The 23,445-nt window shown below is 46.6% G+C and overlaps 1 protein-coding gene across 1 annotated transcript in view; it reads left to right on the top strand.

The window, feature by feature from the left end:
* Positions 1-23,445, top strand: part of LOC135552611 (unconventional myosin-IXAa-like) — a 186,377-nt gene that overhangs the window by 154,909 nt on the left and 8,023 nt on the right. The window contains 18 exon segments of the mRNA XM_064984329.1: positions 3,245-3,555; positions 4,190-6,085; positions 7,786-7,888; positions 8,337-8,537; positions 9,436-9,539; positions 10,908-11,038; positions 11,213-11,436; positions 12,682-12,810; positions 14,591-14,607; positions 14,609-14,640; positions 14,643-14,697; positions 15,456-15,534; positions 16,472-16,583; positions 16,962-17,023; positions 17,159-17,351; positions 17,501-17,629; positions 17,848-17,953; positions 20,978-21,109. Coding sequence (XP_064840401.1) covers positions 3,245-3,555; positions 4,190-6,085; positions 7,786-7,888; positions 8,337-8,537; positions 9,436-9,539; positions 10,908-11,038; positions 11,213-11,436; positions 12,682-12,810; positions 14,591-14,607; positions 14,609-14,640; positions 14,643-14,697; positions 15,456-15,534; positions 16,472-16,583; positions 16,962-17,023; positions 17,159-17,351; positions 17,501-17,629; positions 17,848-17,953; positions 20,978-21,109 — 4,016 coding nt within the window.

Here is a 23,445-nt window from a genome sequence, read left to right as displayed (position 1 = left end):
AGCATCTTATGGAGGAGTTAATGTTCCCAGAGCAGGAGAAAATAAGGTCTGTCAAACAGTTCATGCATTTCTTTTATCTCTGCTGAGCCTGCTTTTGCTCTTTGTGTAGTCATCCAGGTTTGATAGCTTTGTGTCCTGTTTAGACAACATTTCTCCTGACTATACTAAACATTATTTTATACAGTAGTGCCAAATCCCAACCCCTCCTAACCCCCAGGCCCTCCTAATACCGCTAAGCCCCCTAACACACCTAGCCTCCTAGCCCCCCAGGCCCTCCTAATACTGCTAAGCCCCCTAACACACCTAGCCTCCTAGCCCCCCAGGCCCTCCTAATACCGCTAAGCCCCCCTAACACACCTAGCCCCCCAGGCTCTCCTAATACCGCTAAGCCCCCCTAACACACCTAGCCCCCCAGGCCCTCCTAATACCGCTAAGCCCCCTAACACACCTAGCCCCCAGGCCCTCCTAATACCGCTAAGCCCCCCTAACACACCTAGCCTTCTAGCCCCCAGGCCCCCCTAATACTGCTAATCCCCCTAACACACCTAGCCCCCAGGCTCTCCTAATACCGCTAAGCCCCCTAACACAACCAGCCCCCAGGCTCTCCTAATACCGCTAAGCCCCCTAACACACCTAGCCTCCTAGCCCCCAGGCCCTCCTAATACTACTAATCCCCCTAACACACCTAGCCCCCAGGCTCTCCTAATACCGCTAAGCCCCCCCCCTAAGGCTCTCCTAATACCGCACTAACACACCTAGCCTCCCCCCCAGGCCCTCCTAATACCGCTAAGCCCCCTAACACACCTAGCCCCCAGGCTCTCCTAATACCGCTAAGCCCCCTAACACACCTAGCCTCCTAGCCCCCCAGGCCCTCCTAATACTGCTAAGCCCCCTAACACACCTAGCCTCCTAGCCCCCAGGCCCTCCTAATACCACTAAGCCCCCTAACACACCTAGCCTCCTAGCCCCCAGGCCCTCCTAATACTGCTAAGCCCCCTAACACACCTAGCCTCCTAGCCCCCAGGCCCTCCTAATACTGCTAAGCCCCCTAACACACCGAGCCTCCTAGCCCCCAGGCCCTCATAATACTGCTAAGCCCCCTAACACACCTAGCCTCCTAGCCCCCAGGCCCTCCTAATACTGCTAAGCCCCCTAACACACCTAGCCCCCAGGCTCTCCTAATACAGCTAAGCCCCCTAAAACACCTAGCCCCCAGGCTCTCCTAATACCAGCTAAGCCCCCTAACACACCTAGCCCCCAGGCTCTCCTAATACTGCTAAGCCCCCTAACACACCTAGCCTCCTAGCCCCCAGGCCCTCCTAATACTACTAATCCCCCTAACACACCCAGCCCCCAGGCTCTCCTAATACCGCTAAGCCCCCTAACACACCCAGCCCCCAGGCTCTCCTAATACTGCTAAGCCCCCTAAACACACCTAGCCACCTAGCCCCCAGGCCCTCCTAATACTGCTAAGCCCCCTAACACACCTAGCCCCCAGGCTCTCCTAATACAGCTAAGCCCCCTAACACACCTAGCCCCCCAGGCTCTCCTAATACCGCTAAGCCCCCTAACACACCTAGCCCCCAGGCCCTCCTAATACCACTAAGCCCCCTAACACACCTAGCCCCCCAGGCTCTCCTAATACTGCTAAGCCCCCTAACACACCTAGCCTCCTAGCCCCCCAGGCCCTCCTAATACTACTAATCCCCCTAACACACCCAGCCCCCCAGGCTCTCCTAATACCGCTAAGCCCCCTAACACACCCAGCCCCCCAGGCTCTCCTAATACTGCTAAGCCCCCTAAACACACCTAAGCCACCTAGCCCCCAGGCCCTCCTAATACTGCTAAGCCCCCTAACACACCAAGCCTCCTAGCCCCCAGGCCCTCATAATACTGCTAAGCCCCCTAACACACCTAGCCTCCTAGCCCCCAGGCCCTCCTAATACTGCTAAGCCCCCTAACACACCTAGCCCCCCAGGCTCTCCTAATACCGCTAAGCCCCCTAACACACCCAGCCCCCCAGGCTCTCCTAATACAGCTAAGCCCCCTAACACACCTAGCCTCCTAGCCCCCAGGCCCTCCTAATACTGCTAAGCCCCCTAACACACCTAGCCCCCAGGCTCTCCTAATACCGCTAAGCCCCCTAAACACACCTAGCCTCCTAGCCCCCAGGCCCTCCTAATACTGCTAAGCCCCCTAACACACCAAGCCTCCTAGCCCCCCAGGCCCTCCTAATACTACTAATCCCCCTAACACACCCAGCCCCCCAGGCTCTCCTAATACCGCTAAGCCCCCTAACACACCTAGCCCCCAGGCTCTCCTAATACCGCTAAGCCCCCTAAACACACCTAGCCTCCTAGCCCCCAGGCTCTCCTAATACAGCTAAGCCCCCTAACACACCAAGCCTCCTAGCCCCCAGGCCCTCCTAATACTACTAATCCCCCTAACACACCCAGCCCCCCAGGCTCTCCTAATACCGCTAAGCCCCCTAACACACCCAGCCCCCCAGGCTCTCCTAATACCGCTAAGCCCCCCTAAACACACCTAGCCTCCTAGCCCCCCAGGCCCTCCTAATACTGCTAAGCCCCCTAACACACCAAGCCTCCTAGCCCCCCAGGCCCTCATAATACTGCTAAGCCCCCTAACACACCTAGCCTCCTAGCCCCCAGGCCCTCCTAATACTGCTAAGCCCCCTAACACACCTAGCCCCCAGGCTCTCCTAATACCACTAAGCCCCCTAACACACCCAGCCTCCTAGCCCCCAGGCCCTCATAATACTGCTAAGCCCCCTAACCCCTAACACACCTAGCCCCCCAGGCCCTCCTAATACTGCTAAGCCCCCTAACACACCTAGCCCCCCAGGCTCTCCTAATACCGCTAAGCCCCCTAACACACCCAGCCTCCTAGCCTCTATGCACTTGTGGAACTCTGAGAGGATTGAATAGGTGTAAGCAACAAGGTAATAGCTCCACCTTGCTTTCTGATTGGCTTGATGGAATTTTTACCTAATCAGATCTCCACAAGTGCATAGGGGGGGGTTCAGGATTGGACGTTGCTACAGAGGAATGGACTCCAATCCAATAAACATAATAAATTCCATCATACTATAAATGTGGTAACATCCACAGCTCTGATCTCGTCTGGGTTTGGCGGTGTAGGCCGTCATTATAAATTAGAATTTGTTCTTAACTGACTTGCCTAGTTAAATAAAGGTTTAAATAAAAAAATACTTCCGCTCACACAGAAATGGTGGCGTGCCTACCAGTCCAAGCAGGAGGATGACTGCGACCCAAGCATCCAGGAGGGGGCAGCCTTGTGCATCCAGACAGCTTGGCGGGGGTACAAGGAGCGCTGGAGGTTCGGGCTGTGGCGGGAGGCGGCCCTGCTGCTGCAGAGGGAGTGGAGGGTGTTGCTGAATCGGCGAGAACGGGAGGGGGCGGCACTCGCCATCCAGACAGCCTGGCGCTGCCACATGGCCAGAGAGGCCTACCTGCGACTGCGTGGCACCATGACGCTGCTACAGGCAGTGGGCAAAGGCTACCTGGCCAGAAAGAGGTATACTAATGTGAAGTGTTGCAGGAAGTTTTAGAGCAGACGTGGTTCTCCACATGACATGAGAGTGAATAGTCTGTTCTACATATTACATTTCTATCTGCAGCTGAGCTTGCTTCATTACTGTTTCTGGATGCTTATGAATCATTATGGAAATCAATATGAAATGCCATGGAACATTTGATGAAGGCAGTGTAGCCACAGAAGACCATTTGAACGTCCATGCCTCCTTAACTTAAACTCATCGATGGAAACATTCTTGCAATGAGATTGGAAATTGCTGCAAAGTTAATTCACTGTGCTTATTGGTCATAATTCTATATCCAATCCTCCTCCACGTCCAGTCGTAGCTGGTGACGTGCTCGTATTCATGGCCTGCCAGCTGAAAAGTCTCCTGTTCAGATAATGTTGTTACATAAACACCCAGAACAAAGTAGCAACAGTCAGCTGAGCTAGAGGAGGACATTCTCCCATTAAGGCTGCCACTTTGAGTTGACACATTCAACAGGAAGAGACTGTGATATGTTTTTAAGTGTCTAGTCTGTCTTGTGTCAAGGAACAAGGAATTAAGACTCAATGAAGGTGTGGTGTTGCCTTGTGATTGGTTGAGCTGTAACCATGCCTCCTTGATTGACAGCTTCGGGCATTTGAAGGAGCAGAGACTGAGGGAGAAAGAGCAGAGGCTGAGAGAGAGAGAGAGTCAACAACAGCAGCAGCTGCTGCAGAATGGACAGACGCGCCTCTCGCCAGAAGAAGACGATCTGCCAGTGAGGATCATGGGCCTGGACCTGAGCACATGGGAGGACCGCTCATACAAGGAGCGGGAAAGGAGCCTCCAGAGACTGAACAGCCAGGAGGAGAGGGTAAAAGAGGGACGAGGTGTAGAAATAGGGAGTGAGGGAGGAGTGGCGAGGGCCGCAGAGAGCTCAGGTAGGGCCCAGTCGGAACCACCGCCAGTTTCGTCGACAGCCGCTGTGGTGGTGAGAGAGAGGACCAGAACCCTGGACGAGCCCTGCCAGAGGACCACCAGGGCCAAGAGGGAGAGCCGGAGGATGAGGGAGCTGGAACAGGCCAAGTTCAGCCTGGAGCTGCTCAAGGTGCGGGCCACAGGCAGTGGTGGGGCCTCGTCACCCTCTGAAGAGAGGCGCTGGTCGGCCGAGCTGGCCTCCACCACCACCCCTCCTCGCCGCTCCCCCCAGGGACCCGGAACCCCCGACAGCCAGAGCTCCAAGGGCAGCTTCGAGCTACTCAGCATGGATGACGAGATACTCAGGGAGAGTGCACCTTTGGCGGATGAGGAGGAGCTTGGTTCCCCCCTCTCTTCTGAAGTGCAGCTGGAGCAGGCCCCGGAGGTCAGCCTCGTGTCGAAGGAGCCTCCCAGGGCTTCTGTGTCCGATGACGCCTCCTCACCTCCAAACAGTCAGAGTCAGGCCAAGCTAGAACCGGCTGCTGCCTCTCCACCTCCGCCCAAGATAGAGAACTACCTCCCTACCTTTTACGTCCCGTCAACTGATGGCAGCTTGGTCATCACCCATCGTCTTGGCGATGACTCTTCGCGACCCCTCGAGGCCGATACCACTAGTACCACCATCGTCACCAAGCAGCTCAAGTCAATCAAACAAAGGCGGGAATTGTCACGGCAACCTGTGGTTGTGGTCATCAGCATGCAGAAGGAAACCCCCCTGGATCAGGAGGAGCTCAGTGGTGCCGTTGTTCGTCTTCCCCCTGTAGAGGTTCGTGACGGGTCGGCACAAACCGGCGAATCCCCTTCATCGCCACAGCTACCAGTCCCTGCACCCGTTCCACCACTAGATCCCGCCCCAGTCATTCCCATCTCTGGCCCCACCCCTGTCCCGGCTGCCAACCAGTTGGTCCTGGAGAAGCTGGAACGACTGAACGAGGAAAAGGAGGAGAGGCAGCGGCACCTACAGCAGCAGAACGAGCGGGAGATGATGGACCAGATCCGGAAGCAGAAGGAGGTTCTGGAGAGACAGCGGCACCACTTCGCCCAGCACGAGAGGGAACTGTTGGAGAAGCAGAGGGGTGAGGCCCTGGTCAGGATCCAGCAGAGCCGGCAGGGAGGGCCCCCCCAAGACAGGAGTGCAACCGCAGCTACCAGGCCCCTTAGACCCAGCTCCCTTCTCATCGAGAGAGCCCCGGCTCTGGCTCCACCCTCCAGGACCCAGTCTGTGTCCGCTGCCCACGCATACCTCTCTCCTCCTGGGCCGATGGACACCCAGAGTGTCCCCATTCCCCATCCTGAGCCCAACAAGGCCCAGCCCAGCAAGGCCCAGCCCAACCAGGCCCGGCTTCCTCCACCTCCCTCAGCCCCCAGAACAAAGACCAGGGATGGGAGACCCATTGCGGATGGCTGGGCGCCAAATTTGACCCTGGAGTCCAGAGAGGGCGGGGGAGGAGGAGCCAGAGGGAGGGTTCCCAAGAAGGCCCCAGCTCATCAGGGCACCAGCATCAGCATGACTGACATGTCGGAAAACATCTTCTTTGCGCCCAAAGACAGAGTGGCGTTCTCTAAGTGAGTATTGAATCCAGCTATGGAGTTATCATGTACTGTAGGTACCTTTACCAGCCAACTACACATGGAGTTATCATGTACTGTAGGTACCTTTACCAGCCAACTAGACATGGAGTTATCATGTACTGTAGGTACCTTTACCAGCCAACTAGACATGGAGTTATCATGTACTGTAGGTACCTTTACCAGCCAACTACACATGGAGTTATCATGTACTGTAGGTACCTTTACCAGCCAACTAGACAAGGAGTTATCATGTACTGTAGGTACCTTTACCAGCCAACTACACATGGAGTTATCATGTACTGTAGGTACCTTTACCAGCCAACTAGACATGGAGTTATCATGTACTGTAGGTACCTTTACCAGCCAACTAGACATGGAGTTATCATGTACTGTAGGTACCTTTACCAGTCAACTACAAATGGAGTTATCATGTACTGTAGGTACCATTACCAGCCAACTAGACTTGGAGTTATCATGTACCGTAGGTACCATTACCAGCCAACTACACATGGAGTTATCATGTACTGTAGGTACCATTACCAGCCAACTAGACTTGGAGTTATCATGTACCGTAGGTACCATTACCAGCCAACTAGACATGGTACTCCAGTTAACAAACACATGGAGTTATCATGTACTGTAGGTACCTTTACCAGCCAACTACACATGGAGTTATCATGTACTGTAGGTACCTTTACCAGCCAACTACACATGGAGTTATCATGTACTGTAGGTACCTTTACCAGCCAACTAGACATGGAGTTATCATGTACTGTAGGTACCTTTACCAGCCAACTACACATGGAGTTATCATGTACCGTAGGTACCATTACCAGCCAACTACACATGGAGTTATCATGTACCGTAGGAACTACACATGGAGTTATCATGTACCGTAGGTACCATTACCAGCCAACTACACATGGAGTTATCATGTACTGTAGGTACCTTTACCAGCCAACTAGACATGGAGTTATCATGTACTGTAGGTACCTTTACCAGCCAACTACACATGGAGTTATCATGTACTGTAGGTACCTTTACCAGCCAACTACACATGGAGTTATCATGTACTGTAGGTACCTTTACCAGCCAACTAGACATGGAGTTATCATGTACTGTAAGTACCATAACTACCCAACTAGACATTAATACACATGGGAGATTATTCCTAAAAACGTATGTCATACATCATTCTTAACCTCTGAAATGAAACCAAGAGCCCTAATAGATGCATAGTTCACATAAAGGAGGTATGTAAAAAACAAACATCAGAAAAGTAGGTGTTGCTTGAGAATTAATTGGTTTGGAATAATGATTTACTATTTCACAGAAACTTAAAGGTACAATATGCAGAATAGTTCACCTAATTTCAGTTTATGACAACAATAACTCTGATTGTAGAGAATCATTGTATCATCTAAACCACTGTGAAATATATTTTCCATAACCAAAAACATTGTATTTTCAACTGTTTGAAACTGGTATACAAAACCAAAAGTAAAAGATGCTAAACAAAAGCATAGAAATAGTGCCCATAGAACAGATCTACCACTTCTTAGACTTGCTTTCAATGAGAATGACAGATCTATAATTCACATATCTATGTGAAGTTGGTCAGGTCGCTCTAAAAGCTACATATTGCAGCTTTAACCCCCTCTTCATTCCCTGACTCAATGACTCTATTGTTTTAGGTTTGACAAGGAGAAGCCTGTCAATCAAGAGAAGCCTGTAGCAGTCCCAAAAGAGGGCCCCTCCTCAAGCACCAAGCCCACCATAGGACTGAAAACACAGGAGGTGAGTGAATGGCAGAACCGGTAGCATTTGTCATAATGTTTGTGTGTATTTGCATGTCCATATCAAATAATCAGACTGATAAATAAATATTGTGTGTGTATTTCTGTATATGTTCTAAGGGTTTGCATGTGTTTACATTTGGAGCAGCGTCGTCCAGGTTAGGGGAGGGTTTGGTCGGGGTTGGCCATCATTGTAAAATAAGAATGTTTTCTTAACTGACTTTCCAAGTTAAATAAAGGTTCATTTAAAAAAGACATCTTAGAGAGCGAGAGACCGACGGAATAAAAAGATGGCGACACAGAGAGAAAGTTGCAGAGATTGAAAAGGGAAACATCGGGGCATCCCAAGACCCTGTCTCGTATCCACAGGTCCTAAAGAGGAAAGCAGCGTTCATTGGCCTGTTTGTGAGTGTGTTTCAACTGTTGTTATATGGTTTTTGGTCAACCAGGTCAGCAGGGCGGGCCACAGAAAGAGAGCCCGCATGGCTCGGACACGCTCTGACTTTCTGACCCGCACGCCGACCTCCTCGCTGGGGGGCGAGTCGGAGGAGGACGAGTACGACGGAAAGCCCCCCCTCTCCTCCCCTCCCCCCTACTCCCCAACCATCCCTAAACAGGATTCCTTTGAGTGTTTCAGTGACTCAGAGATGGTAAAGAAAACAGACCCATACCTAAACCTCGGCCTACACCCCAATTCAACTAATAGAAGTTCACATTGGGACGGCCATCTTTTTTTCCCTGCTGTTAACCCTCTTCAGCACTGGCTGGGTAGACCTGCGCTACCAAGCAACTCAACTAAAACAACCTACGCTTTAACTAGATTTTTCCTTTTCCTCCGAGCATAAACTGTTTCAACGATCCTAACACACTCTTCTCTTTAAAACCCGATCAAGGTTCTAGCCTAACTTAGCCTGTCTCCTCACTTCTTCACAGCCCAGAAGTGATACTCTCCTTCTCCTTTTTCCTCTCTGTCAGCATAATCAGCAATGGCATGTGTTACTTTAGCTTGTTAGGCTGTTAGCTTTCTCTTCTCACCAGTAGCCCTGCTCTCTGACCGAACCCTGGGATCCTGGGTTGCAGGTCATCGCTCAACCTTGACCTTCCTCCCTGATGATTAATTAACACACATTCCTGACCTCTTTACTTCAGCGTAACATAAATAAAATAAGTATTTGTTCTTAACTGACTTGCCTAGTTAAATAAAGGTAAAAATAAACTGTCTTTATTGTGCTATCTGGCTATCCATGTTAGCTATACTGCTAGTCAGGTATGCTAGTGAAAAACTGAGCTATAGACAGTATTGAATAATGTTAGACTTTGAAATTGACAACTCAGGCTAGTGGAAGTGCTACATTTTGTCAAGGAATCCATTGTTGTACTGCCATCTACTGGCGTGGGGGGAAATCCTCCTGTCTCCTGTGAGATAGGAAAACGTAGATGTAGAGTAACACGACTTCAGTTAGTACTGTAGATATTGAAAAGTCTCTTAACTGTCATATCTATTTATGTATGATGTCATTGACATTGTGTCATTCATTGGTGTTTCAGCCTTCCACCAGCTCTGAGGAACAGAAGAAGATACATAAGGCCATGTCATCTGGAGATCTGGCCAAAGTTGACACGATACGCAAGAACGCCCAGTCAGATGGAAGGTTTGTTCCTATCGTGGTGTCCATTGTAGTCATTTTAATACAGTATCCACTGAGTGTACAAAACATTACGAACATCTTCCTAATGTTGAGTTGCATCCCTCCCTTTTTGCCCTCAGAACAGCCTCAATTCGTCAGGGCATGGTGTTGAAAGCATACCACAGGGATGCTGGCCCATGTTGACTCCAATGTTTCCCACAGTTGTGTCAAGTTGGCTGGATGTCCTTTGGGTGGTGGACCATTCTTGCTACACGTGGGAAACTGTTGAGCGTGAAAAACCCAGCAGCATTGCATTTCTTGACACACTCAAACTGACCACCCTGGCACCTACTACCATACCCTGTTCAAAGGCACTTAAATCTTTTGTCTTGCCCATTCACCCTCTAAATGGCACACATACACAATTAATGTCTAAATTATCTCAAGGCTTAAAAATCCTTTAACCTGTCTCCTCCCCTTCATCTACACTGATTGAAGTGGATTAAACACATGACATCAAGAAGGGATCATAGCTTTCACTTGGATTCACCTAGTCAGTCTCATTGAAAGAGCAGGTGTTCCTTAATGTTTTGTACACTCAGTGTAGATAGCAATGCATATGAGGTAGAGGGGCTTGATAGCCTCACTTGATTTCTTGGTTAGATTCCTCAATAATAATCTAAAGTAGTCAATACTCAATAGAAATGGTGGACATGGGTTTGCTTTTGGAGGATTATGAAGGTTGGATCACTAACTTTGTCAAGCTGTGATTTCAAGCCATGTGCTGTAGCTGTTTTGGTTCAGGTTAGGGTTAATGAAGCTGTGATCTGTCTCTCCTACCACCAGGGTTAGGGTTAATGAAGCTGTAATCTGTCTCTCCTACCACCAGGGTTAGGGTTAATGAAGCTGTGATCTGTCTCTCCTACCACCAGGGTTCAGGTTAGGGTTAATGAAGCTGTGATCTGTCTCTCCTACCACCAGGGTTCAGGTTAGGGTTAATGAAGCTGTGATCTGTCTCTCCTACCACCAGGGTTAGGGTTAATGAAGCTGTGATCTGTCTCTCCTACCACCAGGGTTAGGGTTAATGAAGCTGTGATCAGTCTCTCCTACCACCAGGGTTCAGGTTAGGGTTAATGAAGCTGTGATCGGTCTCCTATCATCAGGGTTAGGCTAATGAAGCTGTGATCTGTCTCTCCTACCACCAGGGTTAGGGTTAATGAATCTGTTATCTGTCTCTCCCCCCACCAGGGTTCAGGTTAGGGTTAATGAATCTGTTATCTGTCTTTCCCCCACCAGGGTTCAGGTTAGGGTTAATGAATCTGTTATCTGTCTTTCCCCCCACCAGAGTTCAGGTTAGGGTTAATGAATCTGTGATTTCTCTCCTCCCACCAGGGTTCGTGGTAAGATGCGTTTCTGGGGCAAGACGAAGCAGGGTGAGAAGAAGTCGTCCAGAGAGAAGCTGTTCTGTGGAGGTGACTCCATGGATGCAGATGACGGAGACACGGGGCCACTGCTAGGAGAAGGTGGGTAAGGGTTAAAGGTCATGTGGGGTTCAGCAGGTTTAACTGTCAGAAGAAGACACAGTGAAGATCACTACCAAACTTAATAAGGGAGTCTAGAAGACTTGAACGAAAGGCGTTAGACTTACTATGCTGCTACTCTGTCTCTCCATCCCTCCCTCCCTCCCTCCCTCCCAGCAGGACAGGATTACATGTCACCGCCTCGTAGTCCAGACCTGACCCTGGAGCGGGGGGCCAAGGAGTTCAAGGAGAACAAGGAGCCCTCGCCAAAAGTGAAGAGGCGGCGTAGCGTCAAGATTAGCAGTGTTGCCCTAGAGCCTGCCCAGTGGGGGAACGATGCACTGCAGATCCTCACCTGCACCAACGACTACAGGAGCATGAACGACTTCCTCATGAAGAAGGTACACTCTCTCACACACACACACACGCACCCACAGACACACACACACACACACACACACACACTCACCAACACAATCACCCGTCCAGCCACGCACGCACACACCCACCCACCCACCCAAACACGCACGCACGCACCCACACACACACGCACCCAACCACAAACACGCACCCACCCACAGACACACCCACCCATACACACACAGAAATATGCAGGCATATGCATTGTGGTGAAAAGTACTTGTGTAAAAATACTTTAATGTACTACATAAGTAGGTTTTTAGGGTACTTGCTATTTATAGTTTTGACTACTTTTACTTCATTACATTCCTGAATACATTTTTACTCCCTACATTTTACCTGACACCCAAAAGTACCCGTCACATTTTGAGTGCTTAGCAGGACAGGAAAATGGTCCAATTCACGGATTTATCAAGAAAACACGTGTTCATCCCTGTGGCCTCTGATCTGGCAGACTCACTAAACACACATGCATCTTATATAAATGATGTTGGAGTGTTGGCGTGCCCCAGTTATCCTTCCTTTTTTTAAACAAGAAAACCGTGCCGTCTGCTTTGCTTAATATAAGACATTTTAAATAATTTATTATTTTTCTTTTACTTTTGATACATAAGTATATTTTCAACCGAATACTTTTCGACTTTTACTCAAGTAGTATTTTACTGGGTGACTTTCACTTTTACTTGAGTAACTTTCTATTAAGGTATCTTTACTTTTACTCAAGTATGACAATTGGGTACTTTTTCCACCACTGCATATGCAGACTCTCACACATGGACACAAAGCACACACTCGAACATACACACACACACACACACATACACACACATACACACACACACACACACACACACACACACACACACACACACACACACACACACACACAGATATATAGATATATAGATATATATAGATATATATAGATATATATAGATATATATATATATATATATAGATATATATATATATATATCTATATATCTATATATATAGATATATGCAGATGAAGAAAGAGTGTTATTACAACAGCACGAGGAAGGTAGAGCTTTCAGGTTGGTTACCAATATAAATCCTCTCTTTGAATGTTGAGCTTTGAACAATGATGCTTCTGAATATCGGTGTGGAGGTTGTCCAGTGTCCAGACTGATGTGGTTTTATAATGCTCATGTACTGAAGCCCGAGAGAACCCTTTTTTATCAAGCAGTTGTTTTTGTTTCCTTTAGATCAGTGACCTGGTGGCTGAGGACGGCGGTAAGAAAGACACAATGGTGGACGTGGTGTTTAAAAAGGCCTTGAAGGAGTTCCGCCTCAATATCTTCAACTCCTACTCTACTGCTCTAGCGGTTAGTACAGTAGTGCAACAACCCTGAATCCCAGGCTCCCTAAAACCGTTGTATTTACATGGCTAGTAGTTACATGGTAACTACTTTACAGTAGTGTCCTTAATGCCTATGTATTTACATGGTAACTACTTTACAGTAGTGTCCTTAATGCCTATGTATTTACATGGCAGTAGTTACATGGTAACTACTTTACAGTAGTGTCCTTAATGCCTATGTATTTAAATGGCAGTAGTTACATGGTAACTACTTTACAGTAGTGTCCTTAATGCCTATGTATTTAAATGGCAGTAGTTACATGGTAACTACTTTACAGTAGTGTCCTTAATGCCTATGTATTTACATGGTAACTACTTTACAGTAGTGTCCTTAATGCCTATGTATTTAAATGGCAGTAGTTACATGGTAACTACTTTACATAGTGTCCTTAATGCCTATGTATTTACATGGTAACTACTTTAGTAGTGTCCTTAATGTCCTTAATGCCTATGTATTTCCTTAATGCCTAAATGGCAGTAGTTACATGGTAACTACTTTACAGTAGTGTCCTTAATGCCTATGTATCTACATGGTAACTACTTTACAGTAGTGTCCTTAATGCCTATGTATTTACATGGCAGTAGTTACATGGTAACTACTTTATGTGTCCTTAATGCCTATGTATTTACATGGTAACTACTTTGTAGTGTCTTAATGCCTAGATGGATACTTTGTAGTGTCCTTAATGCCTATGTATTTACATGGTAACTACTTTACAGTAGTGTCCTTAATGCCTATGCCCAGTGTTACATGGTAACTACTTTACAGTAGTGTCCTTAATGCCTATGTATTTAAATGGCAGTAGAGCAGAGACATGGTAACTACTTTACAGTAGTGTCCTTAATGCCTATGTATTTAAATGGCAGTAGTTACATGGTAACTACTTTACAGTAGGTCCTTAATGCCTATGTATTTAAATGGCAGTAGTTACATGGTAACTACTTTACAGTAGTGTCCTTAATGGTCTGGGTCAACACCTAATGCCTATGTATTTAGATCTTTCTGGATACAGAGTTCTTAATGCCTATGTATTTACATGGTAACTACTTTACAGTAGCCCATGGACAGCACCAGTGTCTTAATGCCTATGTATTTACATGGTAACCACAGTAGTGTCCTTAATGCCTATGTATTTAAATGGCAGTAGTTACATGGTAACTACTTTACAGTAGTGTCCTTAATGCCTATGTATTTACATGGTAACTACTTTACAGTAGTGTCCTTAATGCCTATGTATTTAAATGGCAGTAGTTACATGGTAACTACTTTACAGTAGTGTCCTTAATGCCTATGTATTTACATGGTAACTACTTTACAGTAGTGTCCTTAATGCCTATGCAGTCTGGCCTTAATGCCTATGTATTTAAATGGCACCATGGTAACTACTTTACAGTAGTGTCCTTAATGCCTATGTATTTAAATGGCAGTAGTTACAGCAGTGATGTGTTGGTAGATGTAGTGTCCTTAATGCCTATGTATTTTAGGTGGGTAACTACTTTACAGCAGTGTCCTTAATGCCTATGATATTTAAATGGCAGTAGTTACATGGTTTACAGTGTGTCCTTAATGCCTATGTATTTACATGGTAACTACTTTACAGTAGTGTCCTTAATGCCTATGTATTTACATGGCAGTAGTTACATGGTAACTACTTTAGTAGTGTCCTTAATGATGTATTTAAATGGTAGTTACTTGAGTAGTGTCCTTAATGGTTTACATGGCAGTGGGCATAGCATGTAATGTTCTGATGGAGATGAAGAGTATCCGTTATGGACCTATACGCCCTGTTCGAGCAGATCCTGAAGGCCTGGAGCAGAGGGACTAGCAGGTCTGGGTCAACATGATCTTTCTGGATGAGATGTACAAGCCCATGGGCACCATTTACTGACCTTCTGTCTGGTGCAATTGATTGTTATTGCAGCCATTGACTATTTAGCTAAGCATCACACTGTGTACTGTATGCAGTCTGAGCTAAAACCATGGTTTAGGTGGGCTGGCAGTTATATTGGAAGATGAAGCCGTGGTTTAGGTGGGTTAGCAGTAATGTTGGTAGATGAAGGCGTGGTTTAGGTGGGCTAGCAGTGATGTTGGTAGATGAAGCCGTGGTTTAGGTGGGCTAGCAGTAATGCTGGTAGATGAAGGCGTGGTTTAGGTGGGCTAGCAGTGATGTTGGTAGATGAAGGCGTGGTTTAGGTGGGCTAGCAGTAATGCTGGTAGATGAAGGCGTGGTTTAGGTGGGCTAGCAGTAATGCTGGTAGATGAAGGCGTGGTTTAGGTGGGCTAGCAGTAATGCTGGTAGATGAAGGCGTGGTTTAAGTGGGTTAGCAGTAATGTTGGTAGCTGAAGCCGTGGTTTAGGTGGGCTAGCAGCTGTGTGTGTGTGTGTGTGTGTGTGTGGTCAGGTACAGCATTGCTACAGTGGCCTGGTTAACTACTGGTGCTAACCACTTCCAACACCCAGGTGGCTAATTCAAACACTACAGGTCACATGAAGCCCTTGGCTACTATACTAAGCCCCTCTAAAAGAGAGTGTCCACTGGAAAAGAGCATTGTGGTCTTTACGATCTTAGTAATTGGTAAGCTACCAGGGTATTACAGTATTTGTTGTTGTTTTTAGAGCTCTGTTATATTTGGTTGTCTTACCCAGCAGGTCCCCAAAACCGAGCGAAAGAAGAGGAGGAAAAAGGATGCCGATATTGTGAGTGCCTGCTCTTAATGTTTTTTTAAACTAGTAGTCAACCGTTTTAGTATGAGACTTAAGCCAGACTGATCTTAAAGGTATAGTCAGTGGGGGCCTCCCGAATGGCGCAGTGGTCTAAGGCACTGCATCACAGTGCTAGCTGTGCCACTAGAGATTCTGGGATCGAGTCCAGGCTCTGTCTCAGCCAGGCCGCGACCGGGAGACCCATGGGGTGGCGCACAATTAGCCCAGCATCGTCCGGGTTAGGGAAGGGTTTGGCCGGCAGGGATGTCCTTGTCCCATCGCGCACTAGCGTCTCCTATGGCGGGCTGGGCGCAGTGCACGCTGACACGGTCAGGTGTTTCCTCCGACACATTGGTGCGGTGGGCATTGTGGACATTGTGTCAAGAAGCAGTGTGGCTTGGTTGGGTTGTGTTTGAGGACGCACGGCTCTCGACCTTCGCCTCTCCCGAGTCCGTACGGGAGTTGCAGCGATGAGACAAGACTGCAACTACCAATTGGATACCACGAAATTTGGGAGAAAAAGGGTTAAAAAAAATCTGTTTTTTTTACGATTAAATTTAAAAAATGGTAAACAGAAATATCGGGGCAATTTCCGCAACAACTAAAAGCATTGAAGCACGAGGCGAAAGTTCTCCGCTGTTTTGTTGGACATGCGTGGACATGTGGACATGCGCAGATGCTCTGTGATACTCTGATATTCTGTGAGTGCATCGTCTTGCATTGCACTACTATGCAACATCTGCGTTGCTGCTTGTCTCCATTTAAAACATATTAACCGCCTGCCAGCAATGCTTCTATCGGTCCTTTAGAGAAAAAAGGAAATGGGCTCGTAACTAGAATACACAGGAGAGTCAGAGACAATAGAAAGCATTCATGTCAACATTAACTCTCCTTGGCTCTTTTCTCACCTGCTCTCTGCTGCCCCCTACAGGTGGAGGAACACAATGGCCACATCTTCAAGGCCACCCAGTACAGTATCCCCACCTACTGCGAGTACTGCTCGTCTCTCATCTGGATGATGGACAGGGCCTGCGTCTGCAAATGTGAGTACTCGTGCATACACACACACACACACAATACAGGCACGCAAGCACACACACACACGTTATTACTGTGCACGTCCTCAGCGGCCCTTTGGCCAAGCCTTGAGCTGAGGCCTCTCCTAACCCCTCCTACTAATCAGATTGTGTTCAACTGGACTCATGTGGTCTGCAGCTCCTTCTCCTCCACAGTTTTCTCAAGCAGCAGTCAGAAAGGATGTTTTCTCCTCCCTGGTCAATGTTGCATCTGTCTCTTAGCCCTGTAGTCAGTTAGTTCGCGGCCATAACCTTTTGTTTTTCCTCCCATGTTAACAATGCGGAGGCACTGTCTTTCCGTGGAAAATGGCGCTGACTTGCATTTCTCTGGCTGTGTTTATCCAGTGTGTCGCTACGCCTGCCACAGAAAGTGCTGCCTGAAGTTGACCACCAAATGCAGCAAAAAGGTAAGGCTACCAGGACTAGATCAACGTACATTGATATTTATTCGGTAGAGTGTGTGTGTGTGTGTGTGTGTGTGTGTGTGTGTGTGTGTCCACATGCGCTCCTACATCTCTTTTTGTGTCTGTGTGTGTGCGCAGTACGACCCAGAGCTGTCGTCCAGGCAGTTTGGGGTGGAGGTGTCCCGTCTGACCAACGAGGAGAGGACAGTGCCCCTGGTGGTGGAGAAGCTCATCAACTACATTGAGATGCACGGCCTCTACACCGAGGGCATCTACAGGAAGTCCGGCTCCACCAATAAGATCAAAGAGCTCAAGCAGGGACTGGACACAGGTACTGTATACATGCTAACAAAGACCAGGGTGAGGCACCTAGTTACGCTAATGGCTATTTGCAAATGAAAATGTCAACGCTATGGCTAAAGATAACTTCCACCCGGGATGCTTGTTTCATTCTGACATTTTGGCTGTTTGTCCACACAGACGTGAACAGCATGAACCTGGATGACTACAACATCCATGTTATCGCTAGTGTCTTCAAGCAGTGGCTCCGGGACTTACCCAATCCGCTTATGACCTTTGAACTATACGAGGAGTTCCTCCGCGCCATGTGTAAATACTCCGACCTTCCTGTCATTTTAATTTCTGATAAATGTGTACTCCTTACTTATTTTATTTATGTATGTAGTTCAACATCATTGTTGGACATTGAAAATAACTTCTCTCACTGACCTACAACAGGATATTTTATTTCAGATGAATATATCAAAACTGATTCAAAACCCCATGAAAAATGTCATCAATATGTTTGGTGGTGAATATGTTTACAGGCCTGCAGGACAAGAAGGAGGTGATTCGAGGGGTCTACTCTATTATCGACCAGCTCAGTAGAACTCACCTCAACACTCTGGAACGGCTCTTCTTCCACCTAGTTAGGTAACAGACTTTCTCCTCCCTCTATTGCACTAGTATTTATTTTTATTTTACCTTTATTTAACTAGGCAAGTCAGTTAAGAACAACTTCTTATTTTCAAGGAACAGTGGGTTAACTGCCTGTTCAGGGGCAGAACGACAGATTTGTACCTTGTCAACTCGGGGATTTGAACTTGCAACCTTCCGGTTACTAGTCCAACACCACTAGGCTACCCTGCTGTAGCATTTGTTCGTCACGTCAAATCAAAAGGAAAATGCAAGAGAGAAGATTCATCCAATAACAGAACATTTCTGTAATGTCCTAACTCTTAAGCCTATCACCTTTAGTAAGAAGTTGGAACCAAACTTCACACATGTTTTATACTGCAGTGCCTTCACAAATGATTCATACCCTTTGACTTATTGCACATTTTGTTGTTACAGCCTGAATTCAAAATGGTTGAAATATATTTTTTCCCTCATCCATCTACACACACTACCCCATAATGAAAAAGTGAATACATGTTTTTATTTTTTTATTTTAGCAAATGTATTGAAAATGAAATACAGTGATTTATTTGAAAATGAAATACATGTCTACCACAATTATGTAATTTGACAGAGTGGGACTAGGACCAGTCAAACCTCCAGGATTGCTATTTGACCAAGAAGGATAGTGATGGAATGCTGCATCAAATGATCTGGCCTCCACAATCATTCAACCCAATTGAGATGGTTTGGGTTAATTTTAATTTTACAGGACCAGTCAAAAGATTTTTTACTTTATTTTTTACTCCGTTGTAGAATAATAGTGAAGACATCCAAACGATTAACTAACACATATATGGAATCATGTAATAACCAAAAAAGTGTTAAACAAATCAAAAATATTTATATTTTAGATTAGTCAAAGTAGTCACCCTTTGCCTTGATGACAGCTTTGCACACTCTTGGCATTCTCTCAGCCAGGTTCATGAGGAAGTCACCTGGAATGCTTTTCCAACAGTCTTGAAGGAGTTCCCACATATGCTGAGCACTTGTTGGCTGCTTTTTATTCACCCTGCGGTCCAAATTAACCCAAACCATCTCAATTGGGTTGAGGTTGAGTGATTGTGGAGGCCAGATCATTTGATGCAGCATTCCATCACTATCCTTCTTGGTCAAATAGCCCTTACACAGCCTGGAGGTGTATGTTGGGTCATTGTCCTGTCGAAAAGTAAATGATAGTCCCACTAAGCGCAAATCAGAGGGGATGACATCGCTTCAGAATGCTGTGGTAGACATGCTGGCTAACTGTGCCATGAATTCTAAATAAATCACTGACAGAGTCACCAGCAAAGCACCCCCACAACATCACACCTCCTCCTCCATGCTTCACGGTGGGAACCACACATGCGGAGATCATCCGTTCACCTACTCTGCATCTCACAAAGACACGGCGGTTGGAAGCAAAAATTGAACATTTGGACTCATCAGACCAAAGGACAGATTTCCAACAGTCTAATGTCCATTGCTTGTGTTTCTTGGCCCAAGCAAGTATCTTCTTATTATTGGTGTTCTTTTAGTAGTGGTTTCTTTGCAGCAATTTGACCATGGAGGCCTGATTCACACAGTCTCCTCTGAACAGTTGATGTTGAGATGTGTCTGTTACTTTAACTCTGTAAAGCATTTATTTGGGCTGCAATCTGTGGTGCAGTTAACTCTAATGAAGTTATCCTCTGCAGCAGAGATAACTCTGGGTCTTTCTTTCCAGTGGTGGTCCTCATGAGAGCCAGTTTCATCATAGCGCTTGATGGTTTTTGTGACTGCACTTGAAGAAACGTTCAAAGTTCTTGACATTTTCTGTATTTTTTATTTATTTTTTATTTCATCTTTATTCAACCAGGTAGGCCAGTTGAGAACAAGTTCTCATTTGCAACTGCGACCTGGCCAAGATAAAGCAAAGCAATGCGACAAAAAACAACAGAGTTACACATGGGATAAACAAAAGTTTCAAGTCTTTCCATTAGATTTTCAAGACAATTTTACGTCTGTAACTGTAACTAGGCCACTCAGGAACATTCCATGTCAATCTTGGTAAGCAACTCGTGTATATTTGTTTTTTAGGTTATTGTACTGAAAAGGACATTTTTCTCCCAGTGTCTGTTGGAAAGCAGACTGAACCAGGTTTTCCTCCAAGGTTTTGCCTGTGCTAAGCTCTATTCCATGTATTTGTATTATGTTTAAACTCTCTAGTCCTTGTCGATGACAAGCATACCCATAATATGATGCAGCCAACACCATGCCTTACTGCGAACAGGATGCATGTTGTATTCTGTACAGCCTTCTGTTCCCTCCTGTCATTTAGGTTAGCATTGTGGAGTAACTACAATGTTGTTGATCCATCTTCCGTTTTCTCTCTTCACAGCTATTAAACTCTATAACTGTTTTAAAATCACCGTTGGCCTCATGGTGAAATCCCAGGGCGGTTTCCTTCCTCTCCGGCAACTGTAATAGGAAGGAGTGTATTGATACATACACCACCCAAAGTGTAGCTAATAACTTCACCAGGCTCAAAGGGATATTCAGTGTCTGCTTTTGTTTTACCCATCTATCAATAGGGGCCCTTTGCGAGGCATTGGAAAACATCTCTGGTCTTTGATTGAATCTTTCTTTGAAATTCACTGCTCAACTGAGGGACCTTAAAGATAATTGTATGGGTGGGGTACAGAGATTAGGTAGTCATTCAAAAATCATGTTAAACACTATTATTACACACAGACTCCATGCAACTTATTATTTTTCTCCTGCATTTATTTATGCTTACCATAACAAAGGGGTTGAATAGTTATTGACTCAAAAATGTTCAGCTTTTCATTTAAAAAAATAAAATGGATGTAAAAACATAATTCCACTTTGACATTATGGGGTATTGTGTGTAGGCCAGTGACTCAATCTCAATTCAATCTCATTTTAAATTCAGGCTATAAACCAACAGCATGTGGAACAAGTCAAGAGGTGTTATGAATACTTTCTGAAAGCACTGTTTTTGTTTGGTGTATTCTCCAGGATTGCAGGGCAGGAGGACACCAACCGTATGTCGGCCAACGCCATAGCCATTGTCTTCGCCCCCTGCATCCTCCGCTGCCCCGACACCATCGACCCCCTGCAGAGTGTCCAGGACATCGGCAAGACCACAGCGTGAGACCACAAACCTACTGCTGCTAATATAGTATCCTACTACTGCTGCTACTATAGTATCCTACTACTGCTACTATAGTATCCTACTACTGCTACTATAGTATCCTACTACTGCTACTATAGTATCCTACTACTGCTACTATAGTATCCTACTACTGCTGCTAATATAGTATCCTACTACTGCTGCTAATATAGTATCCTACTACTGCTGCTAATATAGTAAACTACTACTGCTGCTACTATAGTATCCTACTACTGCTACTATAGTATCCTACTACTGCTGCTACTATAGTATCTTACTACTGCTACTATAGTATCCTACTACTGCTGCTAATATAGTAAACTACTACTGCTGCTACTATAGTATCCTACTACTGCTACTATAGTATCCTACTACTGCTGCTACTATAGTATCCTACTACTGCTACTATAGTATCCTACTACTGCTGCTACTATAGTATCTTACTACTGCTACTATAGTATCCTGCTGCTGTAGTATCCTGCTGCTGTAGTATCCTGCTGCTGCTGTAGTGTCCTGCTGCTGTAGTATCCTGCTACTGCTGCTGTAGTATCCTGCTGCTGTAGTATCCTGCTGCTGTAGTATCCTGCTGCTGTAGTATCCTGCTGCTGTAGTATCCTGCTGCTGTAGCTGCTGCTGTAGTATCCTGCTACTGCTGCTGTAGTATCCTGCTGCTGTAGTATCCTGCTACTGCTGCTGTAGTATCCTGCTGCTGTAGTATCCTGCTGCTGCTGCTGTAGTATCCTGCTGCTGTAGTATCCTGCTGCTGCTGCTGTAGTATCCTGCTGCTGTAGTATCCTGCTGCTGCTGCTGTAGTATCCTGCTACTGCTGCTGTAGTATCCTGCTGCTGTAGTATCCTGCTGCTGTAGTATCCTGCTGCTGTAGTATAGCTATCCTGCTAGTATCCTGCTACTGCTGCTGTAGTATCCCTGCTGCTGCTATAGTATCCTGCTGCTGCTGTAGTATCCTGCTGCTGCTGCTATAGTATCCTGCTGCTGCTGTAGTATCCTGCTGTAGTATCCTGCTGCTGCTGTAGTATCCTGCTGCTGCTGTAGTATCCTGCTGCTGCTATAGTATCCTGCTGCTAGTATCCTGCTACTGCTGCTGTAGTATCCTGCTGCTGCTACTATAGTATCCTGCTGCTGTAGTATCCTGCTATGTAGTATCCTGCTGCTGCTGATAGTATATGCTGCTGCTATAGTATCCCTATCCTGCTGCTGCTATAGTATCCCGCTGCTGCTGTAGTATCCTGTAGTATCCTACTGCTATAGTATCCTGCTGCTGCTATAGTATCCTGCTATAGTATCCTGCTGCTGTAGTATCCCTGCTGCTGCTATAGTATCCTGCTGCTGTAGTATCCTGCTGCTAGTATCCTGCTGCTGCTGTAGTATCCTGCTGTAGTATCCTGCTACTGCTGCTATAGTATCCTGCTGCTGCTGTAGTATCCTGCTGCTGCTATAGTATCCCTGCTGCTATAGTATCCTGCTGCTGCTATAGTATCCTGCTGCTGCTGTAGTATCCTGCTGCTGCTGTAGTATCCTGCTATAGTATCCTGCTATGCTGCTACTATAGTATCCTGCTGCTGCTGTAGTATCCTGCTATAGTATCCTGCTGCTGCTATAGCTGCTATCCTGCTATGCTGCTGCTATAGTATCCTGCTGCCTGTAGTATCCTGCTGCTGCTGTAGTATCCTGCTAGCTGCTATAGTATCCTGCTGCTGCTGTAGTATCCTGCTGCTGCTATAGTATCCTGCTGCTGCTATAGTATCCTGCTGCTGCTGCTATAGTATCCTGCTGCTGCTATAGTATCCTGCTGCTGCTGTAGTATCCTGCTGCTGCTGCTATAGTATCCTGCTGCTGCTGTAGTATCCTGCTGCTGCTATAGTATCCCTGTTGCTGCTGCTGCTATAGTATGCTGTAGTATCCTGCTGCTGTAGTATCCTGCTGCTGCTATAGTATCCCTGCTGCTACTATAGTATCCTGCTGTAGTATCCTCCTGCTGCTGCTATAGTATCCTGCTGCTATAGTATCCTGCTGCTGCTATAGTATCCTGCTGCTGCTATAGTATCCTGCTGCTGCTATAGTATCCTGCTGCTGCTGCTATAGTATCCTGCTGCTGCTATAGTATCCTGCTGCTGCTATAGTATCCTGCTGCTGCTATAGTATCCCTGCTATGTATCCTGCTGATGCTACTATAGTATCCTGCTGTAGTATCCTGCTACTGCTATAGTATCCTCTGCTGCTGCTATAGTATCCTCTGCTGCTGCTATAGTATCCTCCTGCTGCTATGCTGTATAGTATCCTGCTGCTGCTATAG

This window comes from Oncorhynchus masou, chromosome 2 (assembly GCF_036934945.1).
Source record: "Oncorhynchus masou masou isolate Uvic2021 chromosome 2, UVic_Omas_1.1, whole genome shotgun sequence".
Lineage (NCBI taxonomy): Eukaryota > Metazoa > Chordata > Actinopteri > Salmoniformes > Salmonidae > Oncorhynchus > Oncorhynchus masou.
Note: the sequence above shows the minus strand (reverse complement) of the source record. Positions and strands in the feature narration are given on the sequence as shown.